This window comes from Sturnira hondurensis, unplaced genomic scaffold (genome assembly GCF_014824575.4).
Source record: "Sturnira hondurensis isolate 20B ecotype Veracruz unplaced genomic scaffold, ASM1482457v3 Scaffold0006413, whole genome shotgun sequence".
Taxonomy (NCBI): Eukaryota; Metazoa; Chordata; class Mammalia; order Chiroptera; family Phyllostomidae; genus Sturnira; species Sturnira hondurensis.
This window is the reverse complement of record NW_028079044.1, coordinates 18,635,150-18,651,707: the sequence shown is the minus strand read 5'-3', so window position 1 is coordinate 18,651,707 and position 16,558 is coordinate 18,635,150. Positions and strand designations below refer to the sequence as shown.

The window sequence follows — 16,558 nt, the reverse complement described above, 5'->3', positions numbered from 1 at the left end:
CTCCGCAGGTCCTCTTACAGTCCTTCCTCCTATCAAACTCCAACCTCTTGGACTGGAGCAACTCAAATCTCCATTCTGCCTTGTCTGGTTTCCTTAAGAGGGAAACAATTTCTCTGTGGACTTGACTTTGGAGTCCGTGGACTGTAGGCGAGGATGAACTACCCTAGAGTGAAGCCAGAGGCTGATGGCCAGGTTCTCTGCAGCCAAGGAGCACTGTCCAGGGATCTGCTGATCCGGGGGCTGGACTCTCTGGGTCAGTCTCCCTTCAGGCTTGGGGTCAGACGCTGCTGTGACCAGCTCTGTGTCTCCAGGGCGGCGTGGTGGATGACAGGAGTGAGGATCCCGTGTCTGTCTCCACCTTGAGCTTTGGCGTGAACAGACCCACGATTTCCTGCATCTTCGATTGTAAGTGATGCTTCAAGGGTGACGTGGGTGTGCGGCCTTACCCTTCTGCTTGTCTGGGGCTGTGGTCAGCTGTGTATGTGGGGCTGTGGAGCACTGGGTCTGTGTGCCTTTCGGCGTGTGCGTGTGTACATGCACACGCACATGCCCGTCTGTGTATGGTGTGTGTGTCGACTTTAAGCTTCAAATCGAGCATTCAAGGCCTCGTGCAATCTGGCTTCTTCCATCACCCATTTGGCCTCTCCCCACTCCCCTCTTCATCAGCCCCCTCTCCCCAACTCTTGCAAGGCCCAAGGACACATTGCTCAGGTGTCCACCTTTGAGATCAGGTGTGTTCTGACTCTGTAAGTGGCCCACTTCTGCAGAGGATGACATGTGTCATTTCTGTTGTTCAGTCCCTCTGTCTGCTGCCCTCCCTAGGGACAGACTTCACCCTTTCCTCTAGCCACAGCGCTTAGCCACCTCCAGCTGCTTACTTGGCATCTCCGTTTCTTCCTCGGTGCAGATGGGAACCGCTACCATCTACGGTGCTATGTGTACCAGGCCCGGGACCTGCCTGCGATGGACAAGGACTCTTTTTCTGGTAGGTGACAGAAGGGAGGAAAGCCAGAGACCAGGGACTGCAAGCAGGGGGACTGAGCCCTCAGGCCTTTGGACCCCTGGGGTCAGAGCCTGGGGCTTTTTCTGCAGGTGGGGGCTGTGTTTGCTGGGTTTGTGGGGATGGCTCCTTTGCCAGGGTTGCTATGGCTTCCTAGTTGTCAGGTGGCTTGCTTGACCCCTCTGCAGGGTTTGGCTTTACTGACCATCCCCTCCTGAAAGCTCCTCTGGCCTTGGCCCCAGAGTACCCTCTCTCCTGGGTGGCTTGCAGCCTCCTAATACTCTACCTGTTCCTACCCGGTGCTCACTGCCCTCTAAGCCTGATATTCCCAACATTCGGTCTGAGTCCTCTCCTCTGGGCACTGGGGCCCCCTTTCCCTGTTCCCCCAGCATTAGTGACCACTCACGTTAGGGAAGTTTCTAGGTCTTGTCCAGCCACATCTTATGTATGTCCCCCTGGATGCCTCAGAGGCACCTCAGTTCATCCATCCAAACTGAACTTCTTATGACAGGCTGCCCCCACCCCACCCCAGTCCAGGCCTCCTCTGCATTTCCCGACTTGGTCAGGGTGTCACATCGGCGAACGCTGTTACCCTTCAGGCTGGGAACCGGCAGTCAGTCACCCAGTCTGTTGATTCTGGCTGAAACTCTCTTGATGTCCCTGAGAACAAAACCTGTGCCTTTGTATCTGGACACTCTGGTCATCTCCTGACCTCCCTGCTTCCCTTTGCACTGCCCCTGAGATCTGGTCGTGTCACCCACTGATTTCAGATGTAGATACCGATGCGCAAATCCTTAGTTCTTCAGCCTGGCAGGTGACTCTCGTGTGATCTGACCCCGTGCGCCCTGCCAGTTCGGTTTGTCCTGATGCCCTCTATCCATTAGCTCTGGCCCCACCTGCTTTTGTCAACATTTACCATATTTTTTGCTTTTGCAATCAGTGTTCTTTTTGCCTGGAATGCATTCTCTCTCTATTTTCAACACCAAGAACTCCTATTCATCCTTCAAGACCCAACTCAGATGCCCATGACTCTGGCTGTCGGCACTTGGCCAGCACTTCCCTGGCACCTCTCTTGGAGCCCTGACTCACGACACATATCAGTTGCCACCTACCTCTGCCACATGCTTCCCTCTGTGACTGTGAGCTCCTCTGGGGAGGGGCCTTGTCTTACCCTTGAACCTGCAGCATTCAATGTCTCAAGAATGAACATTTCACTGAAACGCTCACTGGGAGCCCTGGTGCGTTAATGACATTATTTCCCGCACCCCTGACAAGTGGCGTGAGGTAGGTATTTAACACACTTGTTTCGTAGATAACAGAAGCTGCGACAGACAGACAGCTCAATTCAATTGCTTGAGTCAAATACCCGCCAGGTGACATATCACCCTCCAAATGCCTGAGCAGAACTGAGTTCTGCTCGAGAGTGATCTGTTCACAGGACAGCTCCACAGCTCAGAGCCACAGGCCAGGCCCTGCCCTCTCTGTGGGGTTGGGGGGACTTCTCTGGTTCTTCCTTCCCAGCAGCTGTGCTTCCCTGCAGTGCCCCCACCCCGCCACCTTCCCAGGGACCTGTTCACCAGCCCTGTGCAGCCAGGTGCGGGTACACAGAGCTGTCTCTTCTCTGTGCTTTGGGTCCAGGGTCCTGAAAGTGCCCTCTGCAAAGCACTCTGGGAACCAGCAGGCGAGGGTTGGCAGGCCAGGGGCGGGCAGCTGCAACTCGGGAACCTTTGCCCGGAGGCTTTCTGATACTCAGAATATGTACCCTGAGAAAAAAAAGAAGTTGACTCATGCCCAACCTTGTTTCCTCTTCATTTGGAGAAAGCGGGAGAGGTGGGGGTGCAGGCCACCAGTGTGGGTGGGGTGGTGGTGACGCGGGGCTCAGGTGCTCTGTGGCCCAGGCTGGGGTGACCCTGAAGGGAGGGAACTCCTCCAAGGAACCTGTGCTAGGCGTTGGTGTGCCCCTCTAGTGACTGTAGCCTGCGTCAGCCCTGCACTGGCCTATAGCGACGACGTCACACTTTCCGTCCTGGCCCCACCCCCTCCCCCAAATAAACATCCCTTGAGCGTTGAGGGCACTGCCCAGGGCTTCCTCAGAGGCCACTGGCTTCTGAATGAAAGGCCTGATTGAGCAGCTGCTGGCAAGGAAAGCAGCAGCCAACACGGGTGAACCTATAAAACCCAGAGTGTTTATTTTCACTCCCAAATCTAAACCAAAGCAATTTCTCCCCTGGAACTGACCCTGGGGTGGCTGGCGGCCGGAGGCTGTGTATGGCCGCCGGCTGGCGTTTCTCAGAGGAAACTCATGTGTGAATCCAGAATGTCTGGGGCCAGGGGAGGGTCCAGCACAGAGTCTGTGGCTCGTCCCATGGTCCGGCCGGCCCGCTGGGGGTCTGGGACAGAGAGTCCTTTCCTCTGGAAGCCCTGACCAGTGGCGTTCTGGGCCTTGCCCCACGGGGGCTGACTTCCGTGACCCCAGGCTGTGCTCCCTGCCTGTCCCCTGTAAGTAGGCCTTGGGGCTGCCTAGAGACCCGGCTGTGTCTGCTGCCTTCTGCCTGGCCAGGGTTTGGGGGAACACGCAGGAATTGCCCAGGAAACATTTGTGGAATAATATTAAACTCGTCGGGAAGGGGAGACTTGTGGAGATACTGTGGTCCAGGCTGCCTGGGGGCGTCACCCGGGTGGGTTTGAGTGTGTGTCTAGCACAAGTCTGTAGGCCATTGAAGGGGTTCGTGTGGCATGTGGTTATGGGTGTGTGGCCTGTGTAGTGATCTGGCATAAGAAATGTAGGATGAGGTTTAATTCAAATGACTTCTCTCTGATACTGGGCTGGGGTTGCCACTGCTTGGTAAGTGTCTGGAGAAGGCACTGAACTTACTTTCAGTAGAAAAGATATGACTTGAGAGGACTTAAGAGGCCTCATGACCTCAACCCCATACGTCATGGGCGGAGTCACTTCCCTGAAGTTGCTCTTTATGACAGGCTGATATTTCTCAAAGGGAGCTGGGGGTATTTCTCAAAGGTGGCCATCTATTTTGCCCCTGCCCCAGCTGGACACCAGCATTGCTGTAGTTTGAAGCAACCATAAGCTCTGCTTACGGAGCTGCTACCAAGACTCACAACACTTGGGCAGCTGTTTTGAGGTCACCACACTCCAGAGAATGGCCCTTAGAGTGAGGGACCCAGAGACTCATCTTTGGGAGTCCCACAGGTCAGTGGGCTCGGGAGGCTGACCTGGCTAACCAAGGGAATGAAAGATGGTGAGTGGACCAGCTGCCACGGGGGCGGGGCATCTGTTAAGGAAACAAAAGGCCCTGTGCTCTCTTTGTTGGCCTCGTGGTTGCTGGAAAGGTCCAAGCTGTGCCAGCTGGGTGGTCCTGGGGGCTGCTGCTGGGCCAGTCTGGAGCAAGGGCTGATGAGCCGTGGCTGCCCACAGCTGAGATTACGTCTCTGGGGACCAGCGCTTCAGTGTTCCCCAGATTCACAGTCTTTCCTGGGTAGGGCTGGGGTGTTCTTACTTCTGGGCTTCCTGTGTCTGGACTCCAGGCGGGGACCCCTCGTCGGAAGCACAGCTTTCTGTTAAGGCTGGTTCTTGTGGGGGGATTTTCTAGTTGAGCTTAAGGAGCTGTTTTCCAAAGTGCATTGGAGGCTTGTGAAATGCTCCCCTTAAAAAGGGTTCCTGAGCAGGAGACACTGGGAAACACCGCCCACTGAGAGATTTACAATGCACATGGCACGGAGCAGCTCTGAGCTGGCTGTAGAAACAGGGGCCTGTCGGACTGTTTAAGCACTCATTAGCACATTTTGGGAAGCACTGATCTACGCAGGATCCAGGTCGAGGTGCTCAGCCTGAATCCAGGACCTCTTGTGGCCTGCCTGCCCCCTCCTTGTCCTCTGTCCCCGTGCCCCTGGTGCTCTTTCCCTCCCTCAGCCACACCAATGCCTGGCTGTCTCCCAAGCGTCCATGTGCTTTGGTGCCTTTGCTCATTGGTGCTAGATGCCGAGGCACCCACTTTTCTCTGGTCTGCCTTGGTAACTTCCACATTCCTGAGATGTGGGGTAGGAGACCACCTTTGGGAAGACTGACTTGGTGCCACCAGGCTACACTGGGCACCCCCCCCACTGGCACCTGGTGCACTCCACTCTTAAGGCGCATCTCACCTCGGCCCGTGACTGTTGCCTAGTTACCACCTCCGATTGGTAGGCATGACCTTAAGGGCCGGACCAAGACTCATTCCTCTCTACTTCCTAGCACCAACCTCACCCACCACATGCTCGTTAGTCAGTGATTGTATACCGAATGAATGATGGATGACAACTAACGCTGGAGTGAACATCTTTGTACATATAGGTTTTTGGTTAATTTGGATGATTCCCAGGAATATAGGAAATAGGGTATAAACAGTTTTATGTTTTCCTGGGCATAGTGCCCAATTGCTTTCCTGAAGAGTTGCTGATTTGCGTCCAGCACTGAAGGAGAGTGTACCTAGTTCATCAAGTATTTGCCAACACTGGGTTTTATGAATCGAAACAATTTTTCTTCACTTTATAGCAAAGTGGTGCTGTGTTATAACTTTCATTTGCGGTGCCTTCCTCCAGATACAGTCCGCTCCCTCCTAGGGACCCTTTTCCTGTGAACACGGCCGAGGAGCACTGGGCTAGGAGTCACAGTGGCTAGTCCTGTGACATGAGCATGAGTGTGGGCTCCGGACTTTGTCTTCCTGCGGCACGGCTCTTCCTTCCAACAAGTGGGATGGTGCGGCCTGCCCTGTGCCCCGTTCCAGTGGTCTGAGCTGGTTGGTGGGAAGGCCCACGAGGAAAGCTCAGTGGATGGTGACCGCGGAGGCCTCCTCCCTGGACTCTAGGGAAGCCTGAGAAGCAGAGCTGGGGAAACAGGGCTCCAGGTCCAGCAAAAGAATCACCTACCGAGGCCTCTCATGGGGATGCTGTCGGGTCAAACCATCCGTGTTTGAGGCCAGAGCTTCCCAGGGCAGCTCAGGGGGCTCCAGGCCAGCGGCATTTCATCTCAACTCTGGTGCTGCTCCCTATGTCTGCGGGGATGGCCCTGTCCTGTGGTATATTGACCCTGTGGAGAATGTTGGGCTGGGGTGGACAGGGAGGAGATAGCCCTTCACCCCTCCTTGGGGTCTGCTTCTCCCTGATCTTGGCTTTCTAGAAGAGGGATGTGTCTGTGTGTCTGTCTGGCTTTCCTTCATCTGACCACCTTGCTTAGCAACACCCACCCCCACTTGTTTCTTTTTTTTGGAGGGGCTGGCCCCTGTAGGGGGAGAGGCCAGGCCCCAGCACACAGTAGCCCAGTGTCTGAGGCCCCAGGCCTCCAGGCCTGCTCTTTACAATGCCTTTGTTGTGTGTTTTTTCCTCCCATGGGCGGGCGGGGTGCGTGTGTGGGTCTGGGTGATTTTTGTTTGAAAGCCACCCCCTCCCCGTCCCCCAGCACTGAGCTCATTGCCTGTGCTGATGGGGCTGCTGGAAGGAGTCGGCCTGCTCAGGGGCCAGTGTGGGGGGTGCTGCCAACACCAATACAGTGTGCGCAGCCGCTACAATGTGCAATTGTGATCTTTGTGTAAACGCGGTCGGTCTGGGCCTCGCACGCTTATAAAAATAAAGCGTTGGGAAGCACAGGGGGTGGGAACAAAAGGGGCTTTTTTGCCGGCTCTCTAATATGGTTTTATTTATCGGAACGCTCCCTCTTTCCTTTACTGGAACCAGGGAGAGGTTCTCTGCCGAGCTTGGAGCTGATGGTATCACAGCCAGACGGTTTCATTAAATGCACAGACGCCGCTGGGCCCTGCCAGGGACAGGAAGGGAAGGGCTTGGGCCAGCCCTGCCAGGCTGGTGCATGGAAGGGGGAGCCCCATGCCAGAAGGCTCCTACCAAGTCGGGTGGTGAGATGTGGTGGCATTTCTTCCCTGCCCCTTCCCCTGCCAAAAGCTTCCCACTGCTCTCTTCTACCCCTAGAATCAGGTTCCAAACCAATTTCCTGCAGGAAGTCCTCCAGGATTGACCCCATTGTGCTTTTGTGCCTGCAGCTAACAAGCCCGCCCAGGATAGTAGCTGCTGGCTGTTAGCTGAACCCAGCCATTGTTCAGCCTCCAGCTTCTGTCTCCTAACTCAGATCCTTTCCTCTCTTAAAACTGGCCCCTTAGGTGACAGCCAGAATCTTAGACCTTGATGCACCCATCCCGTGGTGGGAGTCCTCCCATTGCCCACCTCAGCCCTCCCACCTTTCCTCTGGCCGCTCTCTGCTGCCTCCGCTGCAGTGACCGTGGTGTGCCACTTGGTCTCCTTAAGACCAAGGAGCTCGTCCTACTCACCTCCCATTTGTGGGGAAATTCTATCTCCCCGTGCCAGCCCCAGGATTGTAGCTGGACATCCCAGCACCCTTTTGAGGCCACATGGCAGTTATTTAGAGACAGCACTGGGGTTGGACTGTGAGGCTCAGAGAATGCAAGATATTGCAGGACAGAGCAGCTGCAAAGGGTGAGGGCCGTGCTACAGTGTTTGGGCTCCACTCCCCCAGATAGCTATCTAGCACCCGGCTGCTAGCCTCCTGAATCCTTAGGCTTTCCTTGTCACGTGCCCTCAGCATTTGGCATTTTGAGTCTTATAAAATGGCAGCAAGCTGGACACTTCTTCCTGGCTGATGCCCTAATGGGAGAAGTGGGAAGAGCCCCTTCTCCAAGCCCTCTGCCCCTTTGCTAAATCACATGCACTCAGTCCTATAGGTCCTTCTCTTGCATTGGTTTCCAAAGTGTGGTCCTGGAAGGCAGATTGGTACCACCTGGGAACTTGTTAGAAATGCAAATTCTCAGGTCCTATACTAGACCCAGACCTAGACCTAGACAAGTGTGGCTGAGGCTGGCACGCTGGAAAGGAGTTTGGGAACAGTAGGAGCCTCAGGGGCCTTACGGCTTCTCTCACACGAGCCATTGAACAGCCCTTGGGTCCATGTGCTGTTTATCTAAGCCACCACCACCTCTGCCTGGGCTCTTCGGTAGCCTCATACTCGGTCTTCCTGCACTCACTCTGTCCCCTCCAGTCTCTTCTCCTGGTGGCAGCCTGAGTGAGTTTGCTGAAATTCAGCCCTAGGTATACCACGCTGTTGGCACCAACATCTCTGTTCTACTCTCCTTTCCTCAAAGAAGTTTTCCCCTCATATGCTCTACTGCACCTTATATCTAGTCTTCAAAGCACTGATCAAAATTGTCATTTTATGTTTGCTTGCATAGATTATGGTTTTGCTCCAATTGTATTCTTGGCCCCTAGCCTGGCATGCAGAAGGCACTCAATAAATGATTGTTGGATGAATGAATGAACCAATGAATGAGCCATCCAAGGATTTGCTTCTTCTACCTGCACCTTGCCCCCTGGAGTCCAGCACAGAATGGAGCCCAGAAGGGGAAGGCCTCTGGATTTCTGTGTCCCCTTGCCTGGCTCCAGGCTCCATTCCCCCGTCGTGGCTCGCCCGTCTGATGCTCAGGAAAGGCAGGGAGAGCCCCGGGGAGGCGGACTTCTGCCTGACGATGATGTTGCACCGGAGTGGCAGCCACAGCCCTGCTCCAGCTCCGTGGCCTGAGTGACTCCTAAGCAGGCAACTCCCACAGTCTGTGCTGTGTCCTGTCTCCCTCCCCTGCCCCTGGCCCACACAGATCCCTACGCAATCGTCTCCTTCCTGCACCAGAGCCAGAAGACCGTTGTGGTGAAGAACACCCTGAACCCCACCTGGGACCAGACGCTCATCTTCTACGAGATCGAGATCTTTGGCGAACCAGCCAGCATCGCCGAGCAGCCACCCAGCATCGTGGTGGAGCTTTATGACCATGACACCTATGTGAGTCTGCCTGCCTTCCTCTTTTGTCCCCTCACTGTTTGCTTCCTCCAGGGGCCCAGGGACAGATGCTGCTGTGAGGGACAGATCCCCAACCAGATGGGTGTGCCCTAGGGCTGGGACTGATGGCTGAGCTCACAGACTACAGAGTGGTTAAAACTATTTTAGGGTGATTAAAAATGGATTGCTAGCACATGTGCGGTACCCGTGGCAGAGAGAGGGGACAGAGCTGGAATGGGCCATTGGCTGTGGGTCAAGAGCCTGGGTTTTCTCTGCCTCTAACTTGCTTAGATGATCATGGGCCAATCCCTTCTCATCAGAGAGCTGTGCTGACATTTATTGAGCACTGGTATGCTGGGCTGGGTGGCCCCACTCTAGCTTCCCAGTGTAGATGGGACTCACCCACAGACAGAGAATCCTCTGGGGAGAGAGCGGGTCTCTGAGTGCCTGCTGGCTCTGAGGCATAGCCAGGGCCCTTTGAACAGAGCTGTCCCACAGAATGTCCTTTGCTGCTGGAAATGCTTTGGGAGCCACTAGCCACATGTGGCTCTTGAGCAGTTGGAATATGGCTAATGCGAGTGAAAAACTAAATTTTAAATTTTATTTAGTTATAATTAATTAAGCGTTAAATTTAAAAGCAGCCAGTGGCTAGTGGCTGTAGCATTAGACAGTGCAGCTCTGGAAGGTTCCTGGGAGGGAGAGCTCACCTTGGGCTGGAATGTGTGGGAAGATGGTGTGGAAGGTGCAGAAGGCGTAGACCCTGGAGGAAATGTGGGGTTGGGCACTGGGAGGAGGTAGAAGGACACTCCAGCACAGCCCGGGGGAAGTGAGGCACCAGGAGGCGGAGGAAGGCAGGTGGGGAAGGAGGAGAAAGAGGATGAGACCAGGGGAGGAGGGGAGTGAAGGGTCAGAGTAATGTTTTAAGAAGAAGAGAAAAGAGAGAGACTGGGTGGGGCATGTGGCAAAGAGGTCACCTCCTGGGGTGGGGGCTGCACTGTGATGAAAGGAATGGAGGCAGGGTCTGGAAGATGTTTCCAGAAAGAGTTGTCATGACTGGAGGTCAAGTGCCCTGGGGGGGTGTGAGGAAGGGGGTGGGGGAAGGTGAAGCTGTTAGGTTGTCCTGCAGGTGGTGAGGGGCCAGCTGGCAGTGGGCAATATAGGCTTGGGCTGGGGAGGCCAACCTGTGAGTTTTCCCTGTGGAAGGAGAAGCTGGTTCTCTGGGAGGCAATGAGCGATTGGCGTCTACTTTGGAGCGTCTGGAGAAGAGCACAGGGTCTGGCACCTTTGTGGCAGGAAGAGGAGGGCGGCAGGAGGACCAGGAGGGTGTGGACCAAGGGACTAAGCTGAAGGAACTGTGCAAGCCATGGCCTCTTCTGGTTGGGTGGGGCTTCAGGGTCCTGGGGGAGAGCAGAGGCTGTGTTCATTTTCAACACAGCAAAACAAGTCCATGTTGCTGGCAAGTACCCATTGCCCTGAGCTCCTGCTATCCTGGCTGCCCGAGCTCTGCAAGGACTCCCCTTCCCCCAGCCTCTCTGTGACCCACCAATGGGATGACACTGGGCCAAGAGGGGCCCTCAGGAGCCCTCCCAATGCTGTGGCTGGTGTCTGATCTGAGTGGTTGGTGCTGGACTGTCACTTGCTGATGTGGACATTTAAGCATCAGCTGATGGCTATTCCACAGTGGCTCTTTACGATGTCCCTAGCAGGGGTGATACCTCCCAGGCCTGTTCTGGGTTTCTCCAGATGAGAGTCTTGAGCAAATTGCCAGGCAGTGTGGGGGCTGCAGCACCAGCTGACTGAGACCCACATTCTGTCCTCTGCCCCTGCCCTGGAGGGGCAGAACCCACAGGCCAGCAAGGTCACAGAATACCTTGGTCAGGGCTCTGAGTTATGGCTAAAAACAGTAGAGGGCAGTAAGGCTGGAAATGGCCCATGCAAAGGCCAGGGGTGGGAGGCCAACCAAGACCAGCGGGCTGGGGCAGAGAATGTGTGAGAAGGCAAGGAGGCAAGGCAGGAGAGGTGAGGGCACCTTCCATCCCAGGGGGAGAGTTTGGACTCTATCCTCTGGGCGGTAGGGAGCCTTGGAAGGTGCCTAAGCAAAGGAATAACAAGATGAAACATCATTTTAGCAAGACTCATAATTTGATGAGTGTGATCGTGTGATTGTAGTTGCCTTATTTGAAAGGTGGCAGAATTTAAAGGTAAAGTGAACAGATGAAAAGTCCTTGGAAATGTCAAATGCCTGTTCTGTGAGGCCATTAGAGAAATGCTAGGATCCTGTCGTGCTGTGTCTAATGTGCTCAGATCTCGATTATATTAAAACAAGGCCAATGCTGGTTTGACAGACAGACGATGGGAGTTCAAATCTAGCAGCAGTGACTAGGGCCCCAACTGTTGTTCCTGAATCCTTTATTGGAGGTGGAGTTGGCCATTCAGCACCAGGGGCTGCCCTTTGGAGTTCTGGAGCCTGGGTATGAGTCTGGCGATCCCTCCAAGGCCACTGGAACTCTGGGTTGGGGGATGCTGACTCTTCTTTCTCCACTCCCTGTCCAGGGTGCAGATGAGTTTATGGGACGCTGCATCTGTCAGCCAAGCCTGGACCGGATGCCCCGGCTATCCTGGTTTCCCCTGACCAGGGGAAGCCAACCGGCGGGTGAGCTGCTGGCCTCTTTTGAGCTCATCCAGAGGGAAAAGGTGAGGCTGGGCCATGTCCAGATCCAGGAGGCAGGGAGTACCAGGGGGAATATGCAGGGACAGCCCGATGGAGGGCAGGGGGCTGCCCATACGTTCTCTTCCCCTACCAGGGGACTGCACTCAATGGGGAGCACTGCATGAAGTCAGGCCTCCTGCTGAGATTGGCTTCAGCCATCTTTTCTGAACCCTAAGTCAGCACGTGATCTAATTTGGGGGTTGAATGCTGGGATCTGGACTGTGTTGGAATGTCTGAGTCCCCTGGCCCTTGGATGCATTTCCTGCAGGTCCTATTCTGAGGTTGTTTCTGGGAGGAGGGTTTCATTGGGGAGAAGGGGCTTAATTGTGATGGGGGTGCGGTGCGGAACTCCAAGGACAGGCAAGGGCAGGGCCTCTGCCCCAGTGCTGGCTGAGCTACAGCCTAGCTGTGTGACCCTGGTATAAAACAGCGGGTTTGGTTAGAACTATATCATCAATCTTGCTCTTACTGTGATTGAGCCCCAGTACATAAGCTGGATAGGAGTGGGGCTGCCCCAGGGGAAGTTCTGGAGGGGCACACAGCATATGGCCGGCCAGGCTTCTCCTTGCACCCTCCCACCAACTGTCAGGCAGCTCTGAGGGGACCCAGGGTCTCCAAGGAAAAGTGTTTGCAGACCACTGGGCTGTCTGATCACTGACATGCTCCCTGAGTGTCCTTTTGTGGTTGGAGATGTCTTGTCCTGGCCAGGGCAGAAAGGAGGTTGCGGGGAGCCCAGAATGACAAGCACCTCAGCAAAGCTCTTTTCCTTCCCTCTAGCCGGCCATCCACCATATTCCTGGTTTTGAGGTAAGTCTTGTTCTCAGTTTTCCTTCTTCAGTTTTTCTTCTTGCTGGCCTCTCTGTGTTTTTAGCTCTGTTCCCTGCTAGAAAGGGCAGCAGGCATCCACCCCTGCCTTCCTGCCCTTAGGCAGAGGAGGGCTCAGTAGGGCCCTGGGGTGGTGTGGACAGGGGCTGGGGCCCTGGCCCAGCTCAGGCCTTTTCTGCCCGTCTTCCCTGAGAGTGAGATCGTACTCTCAGACTGAAGGGTCCTTAGGTTCTTCCAGCCCAGTGGCTCTTAGCCAAGTTGTGTGTTAGAACCCTTGGGCAGCTTTAACAGTCCCCAGTGCTCGGGCCCCACCCCAGACTAAATGAAACAGTCTTTCAGGGTGTGGCCCAGGCACTGGTAGTTTTCAAAGCTACCAGAGATTTTAATGTGCAGCGAGGGCCACCAGCCATCCGTTTAGGCCAGCGTTCTCTGTGCGGCATCACCTGGGATGTTGCTCAAATCCTTCTTGGGTCCCACTACAAACTGCTGAAGCCGAATCTGAGGAGCAGCACAGTAACTTGTGTGTTTACAAGCCCTCTGAGGATTCTGATGCGTACTTGAGTTTCAGAAGCTCTGATTTAGACCATAGCTCCCAACTCACTGTTCCTACTGCAACCGGGTTTCTTTCCTCCACTAGTGATGGGGACTTGGTCCCTTGTCGCTGCTCTCCTTCCTTCTCCTGGGTGTCACACTAGAAAATGCAGACCCTTCACAGTGGTACCCGGGGTAATTTGCCTCAGGAAATACTATTCTTGGCCTGACTCAGCTGCAGCTTTGCAAACTGGTCATCCAGGCTGTGTTTGGAAGCCTCCCTTTTATGAGGCAGCCCACACAATTTGCAGACAGCTCTTACCTACCATGCAGGCCGTCCTTTGCCCCTGCTTCCCACTCTGCCCTTTGTTTCTCCCCCCACCCAACCTTGTCTTTCTCCCTGCCCTCTCAAGTTTAAGCTCCTGATTGCAGTCTACTAGATCCTGGGGATCTGGTTGTTTCTTCTTGGCTTTCCAAGTTCACAGGCTCTGATAGGAGCAGCAGCTCCAGGACCTGAGGCCTTTCTGTCTCTTGGGGTCCCAGCCCAGGTCTGGACCCTTCCCACCACCTGTTTGCCATTTCCCCTTTCTCCTGTCACTTCCAGAGATGCCTGGGCTCTCTGTTTATGTTTTGGCCTCCTCTCCTACCAGTCCCTCCGCATCAATGTCCATCACACCTTCTTTCTCAGGGACCCTGTGGAGGGCGTGGCTAGAAGGGCATGGTGCTTGTCTGGATGGCATGGGGTTTCTGTTGGCTCCTCTTAGATGTCTGGTATGCTGATCTCTGCCTCAGCCTAGTCTTCCTTGTTACTAATGGTGAACTTTTATTTTCCCTCCTCTTCTCTTTTCACCATCTCCTGGATGTGGTCCAGGTACAGGATACATCACGGATCCTGGAAGAGGTGAGGCAGACCCTCATGGCTGTGGCGGTGGTTGGGGTGGGTGAGGAGCAGAGACAGAGGGAAGGTAAAGGCCATCCCCTGGGCAGGTGCCCTGGAGACATCAGGGTTCCTGGTCCCTCGGTGGGCATCTGTCACACAGAGACCTATCTGAATTTTACTCCCCACACTCTGTGGGTCCAGGTCTGCCTGGGGTGTGTCCTGGAATGATTCTGGCCACAAAGGGCTTGCTGCCCTCCTTGAGGCTAAGGCCTCATGGATAGCAATACACAGTCTCATCTGGCTGAGGACCAGGTGGAGTGTTTTCAAGAAGAAAATGTTCATAGGAGGCCAGAGTCACCAAGGAAAGCCTTTCTAGTGGAGGTGGCATTAGCCAGACATTGTTGTAGGAAGAAGGTNGGGAAGGTAAAGGCCATCCCCTGGGCAGGTGCCCTGGAGACGTCAGGGTTCCTGGTCCCTTGGTGGGCATCTGTCACGCAGGGACCTATCTGAATTTTACTCCCCACACTCTGTGGGTCCAGGGCTGCCTGGGGTGTGTCCTGGAATGATTCTGGCCACAAAGGGCTTGCTGCCCTCCTTGAGGCTAAGGCCTCATGGATAGCAATACACAGTCTCATCTGGCTGAGGACCAGGTGGAGTGTTTTCAAGAAGAAAATGTTCATAGGAGGCCAGAGTCACCAAGGAAAGCCTTTCTGGTGGAGGTGGCATTAGCCAGACATTGTTGTAGGAAGAAGGTAGGAATTTTGCCTTTGGCCCAAGGAGCCAGCCACCAGGTTAGGGCCTGAATGATTTAGGGGCTGGGTGGGCTGGGGATTCCTAGGTTCTAGAAGTTTGGGGTTTGCATGCAGATAAAGCAAGACTCCGTCCTGTGCCACGGCAGGTGAGGAGCACGTCTGTGTGCGGGCCTTTATGAATGAGTAGGGCAGAGTCCTGGGTGGAGAGACAGGACTGAGAGCCCTACTCAGATGGGGGGCTGGGCAAAGGACAGCTACTTCCTGCCTTCAGGGAATCCCCAGGCAGGGAGCGAACACCATTTGACATTTTCAGTACAATTTGGACTTGAAAATACAGGGTCAGGATGTGGGATCTGCAGGCCCCGCGCCCCTTACCTCACTTCCTTTTGCTCCCAGACCGAGGTGGGGTCTGCCAAACGAGCTGGCCATAATTGCGCCTGACAGGCAGCCTCCCGCTTTTGGCTGCAGCTGGAAAGACTGCCGATTTGGAAAGAGGAGCACAGCCCTGTCCAGGGAAGCAGCACGGAGCCCTCTCTCTCGATTGAGAGCATTCTGTGGCCAAAACCCACAGCCTGCTCCGAAAAAGACCCAGCCCAGGGATGAGTTATTAAAAAAAAGTTAAAATCCTTAATAACTGGATTTGTAATATATAACAGTGAAGGCTCAGATTCTGAGAGCAAGGAGCTGGCTGTGGTCTCCTTGTCAGGAAGCAAATCCAAATTTATAGTTTTTGGTCCAGACCCCAGAGAGGACCTAGTGTCCCACTGCAGGGCCAGCCACAGGCTGAGGCGGGGTGCGGGTCACCAGGGTCAGGCGGGAGCAAGTCCTGGGGAGCTCTGGGGCCCAGGGCTAAGCTAAGCCATCAGGGTCAGAGGGCCTGAGGCTTTCAATGATAAAAGGAGTAACAACTCATCCAGGGAACCACCCCAGAAGACATTGTGACCCCTTTGTTCCCAGGGGCCCCCACCCCAGCCCTAGGGCCCCTAGTGCATCCATTTCTCCTGTACTTGAAGGTTGAGCCTCACTCCAAGGTCCTGGGTCCTATTCGCTTTCCAGAATCCGCTGGTCCTGGGTGGAGGCAGGAAGGTCCTGCTGCTGCCACTGGTCCCGCAGGAAGCTTGATGCCTGTGTAGGAAGTTTCTGTCTTTGCATCAGCTGAGCTCTGGCCTTATATTCACCCTTCATCCCCATGTAGGCTACCAGCGTGATCCCGAGAGGGTCGCTCCGGCCATCCTGGAGGGCCGTGAGGAGCTGTGCCAGGAACTTAGGTTCTTGGAGCAGAGTGGGCAGATGGGTGATTAGGAAGTTGTCTGGCTGTGTCTTGGGGGTATAGTTTGGGAAGCAAAGGGCAGGAGGAGATCAGCTAGGAGGCTTAAGTGACTCTGAAGGGTGGTTTAAGGATGTTCTCTCCTGTGGGGAGTGCCTGGGGCCAGTGCAGCCTCAGGCAGTGTGGGGGCAAAGTGCCTGTGGATGAGGTAAGGTGCTGTCTGTCCTCACCCACGGTTCCCAGGGCCGATGGAGGGCAGTGGGGATGGCTTCCTGGAAGAGGTAACGCTGAGCTCACTTCTGACGCAGGGATTGGCAGAAGAGGGGGGGCAGGGATCCAGGGGCCTTGGGCTGGGGACAGGTCATCACTTGGGGCAAGTTTGTTGGGTAAGATTTTTCTTTCCCTCAGGCTTTATGCCTGTCGGGAGGGTCCCTTTCTGGGGGCCTTGGCAGGAAAGGGGAACTGTCACGTCCTGTCACTGAGGCTTGGGTGACGTCTGGGAGACGGGTCATGGCATGGATGGAGGGGCGGTTCCCTCCTGGCTCCCCAGCCCGCCTTTCTGTGTCGCCTGCTGTCTCCCCCCTTTCCTGAGCCCTGCTTGCCTTCCCCTCTTCCCTCTCTCCCTTCGAGTTTCCCTCTTTCTCGGTTTGCTCCTTGGCCCTGGCTCCCTCTCTCCCTCCTTCTCCCGCCTCTTCTGAGCCCTCTGTCTCGTTTCTTTTCCTTTTTGTCTGGAGAACAAAGGCCGTC

At 55.0% G+C, this 16,558-nt stretch overlaps 1 protein-coding gene across 16 annotated transcripts in view; it reads left to right on the top strand.

Annotated features, from left to right (window-relative positions):
• The window catches only part of DYSF (dysferlin), a 201,053-nt gene that overhangs the window by 115,800 nt on the left and 68,695 nt on the right, over nucleotides 1–16,558 (top strand). For all 16 annotated transcript variants that reach the window (XM_037048124.1, XM_037048120.1, XM_037048122.1 and 13 more), the window contains 6 exons: nucleotides 312–405; nucleotides 908–985; nucleotides 8,668–8,849; nucleotides 11,400–11,540; nucleotides 12,334–12,363; nucleotides 13,784–13,813. In XM_037048124.1, the coding sequence (XP_036904019.1) occupies nucleotides 312–405; nucleotides 908–985; nucleotides 8,668–8,849; nucleotides 11,400–11,540; nucleotides 12,334–12,363; nucleotides 13,784–13,813 (555 nt within the window). The remainder of the gene's footprint in view (nucleotides 1–311; nucleotides 406–907; nucleotides 986–8,667; nucleotides 8,850–11,399; nucleotides 11,541–12,333; nucleotides 12,364–13,783; nucleotides 13,814–16,558) is intronic.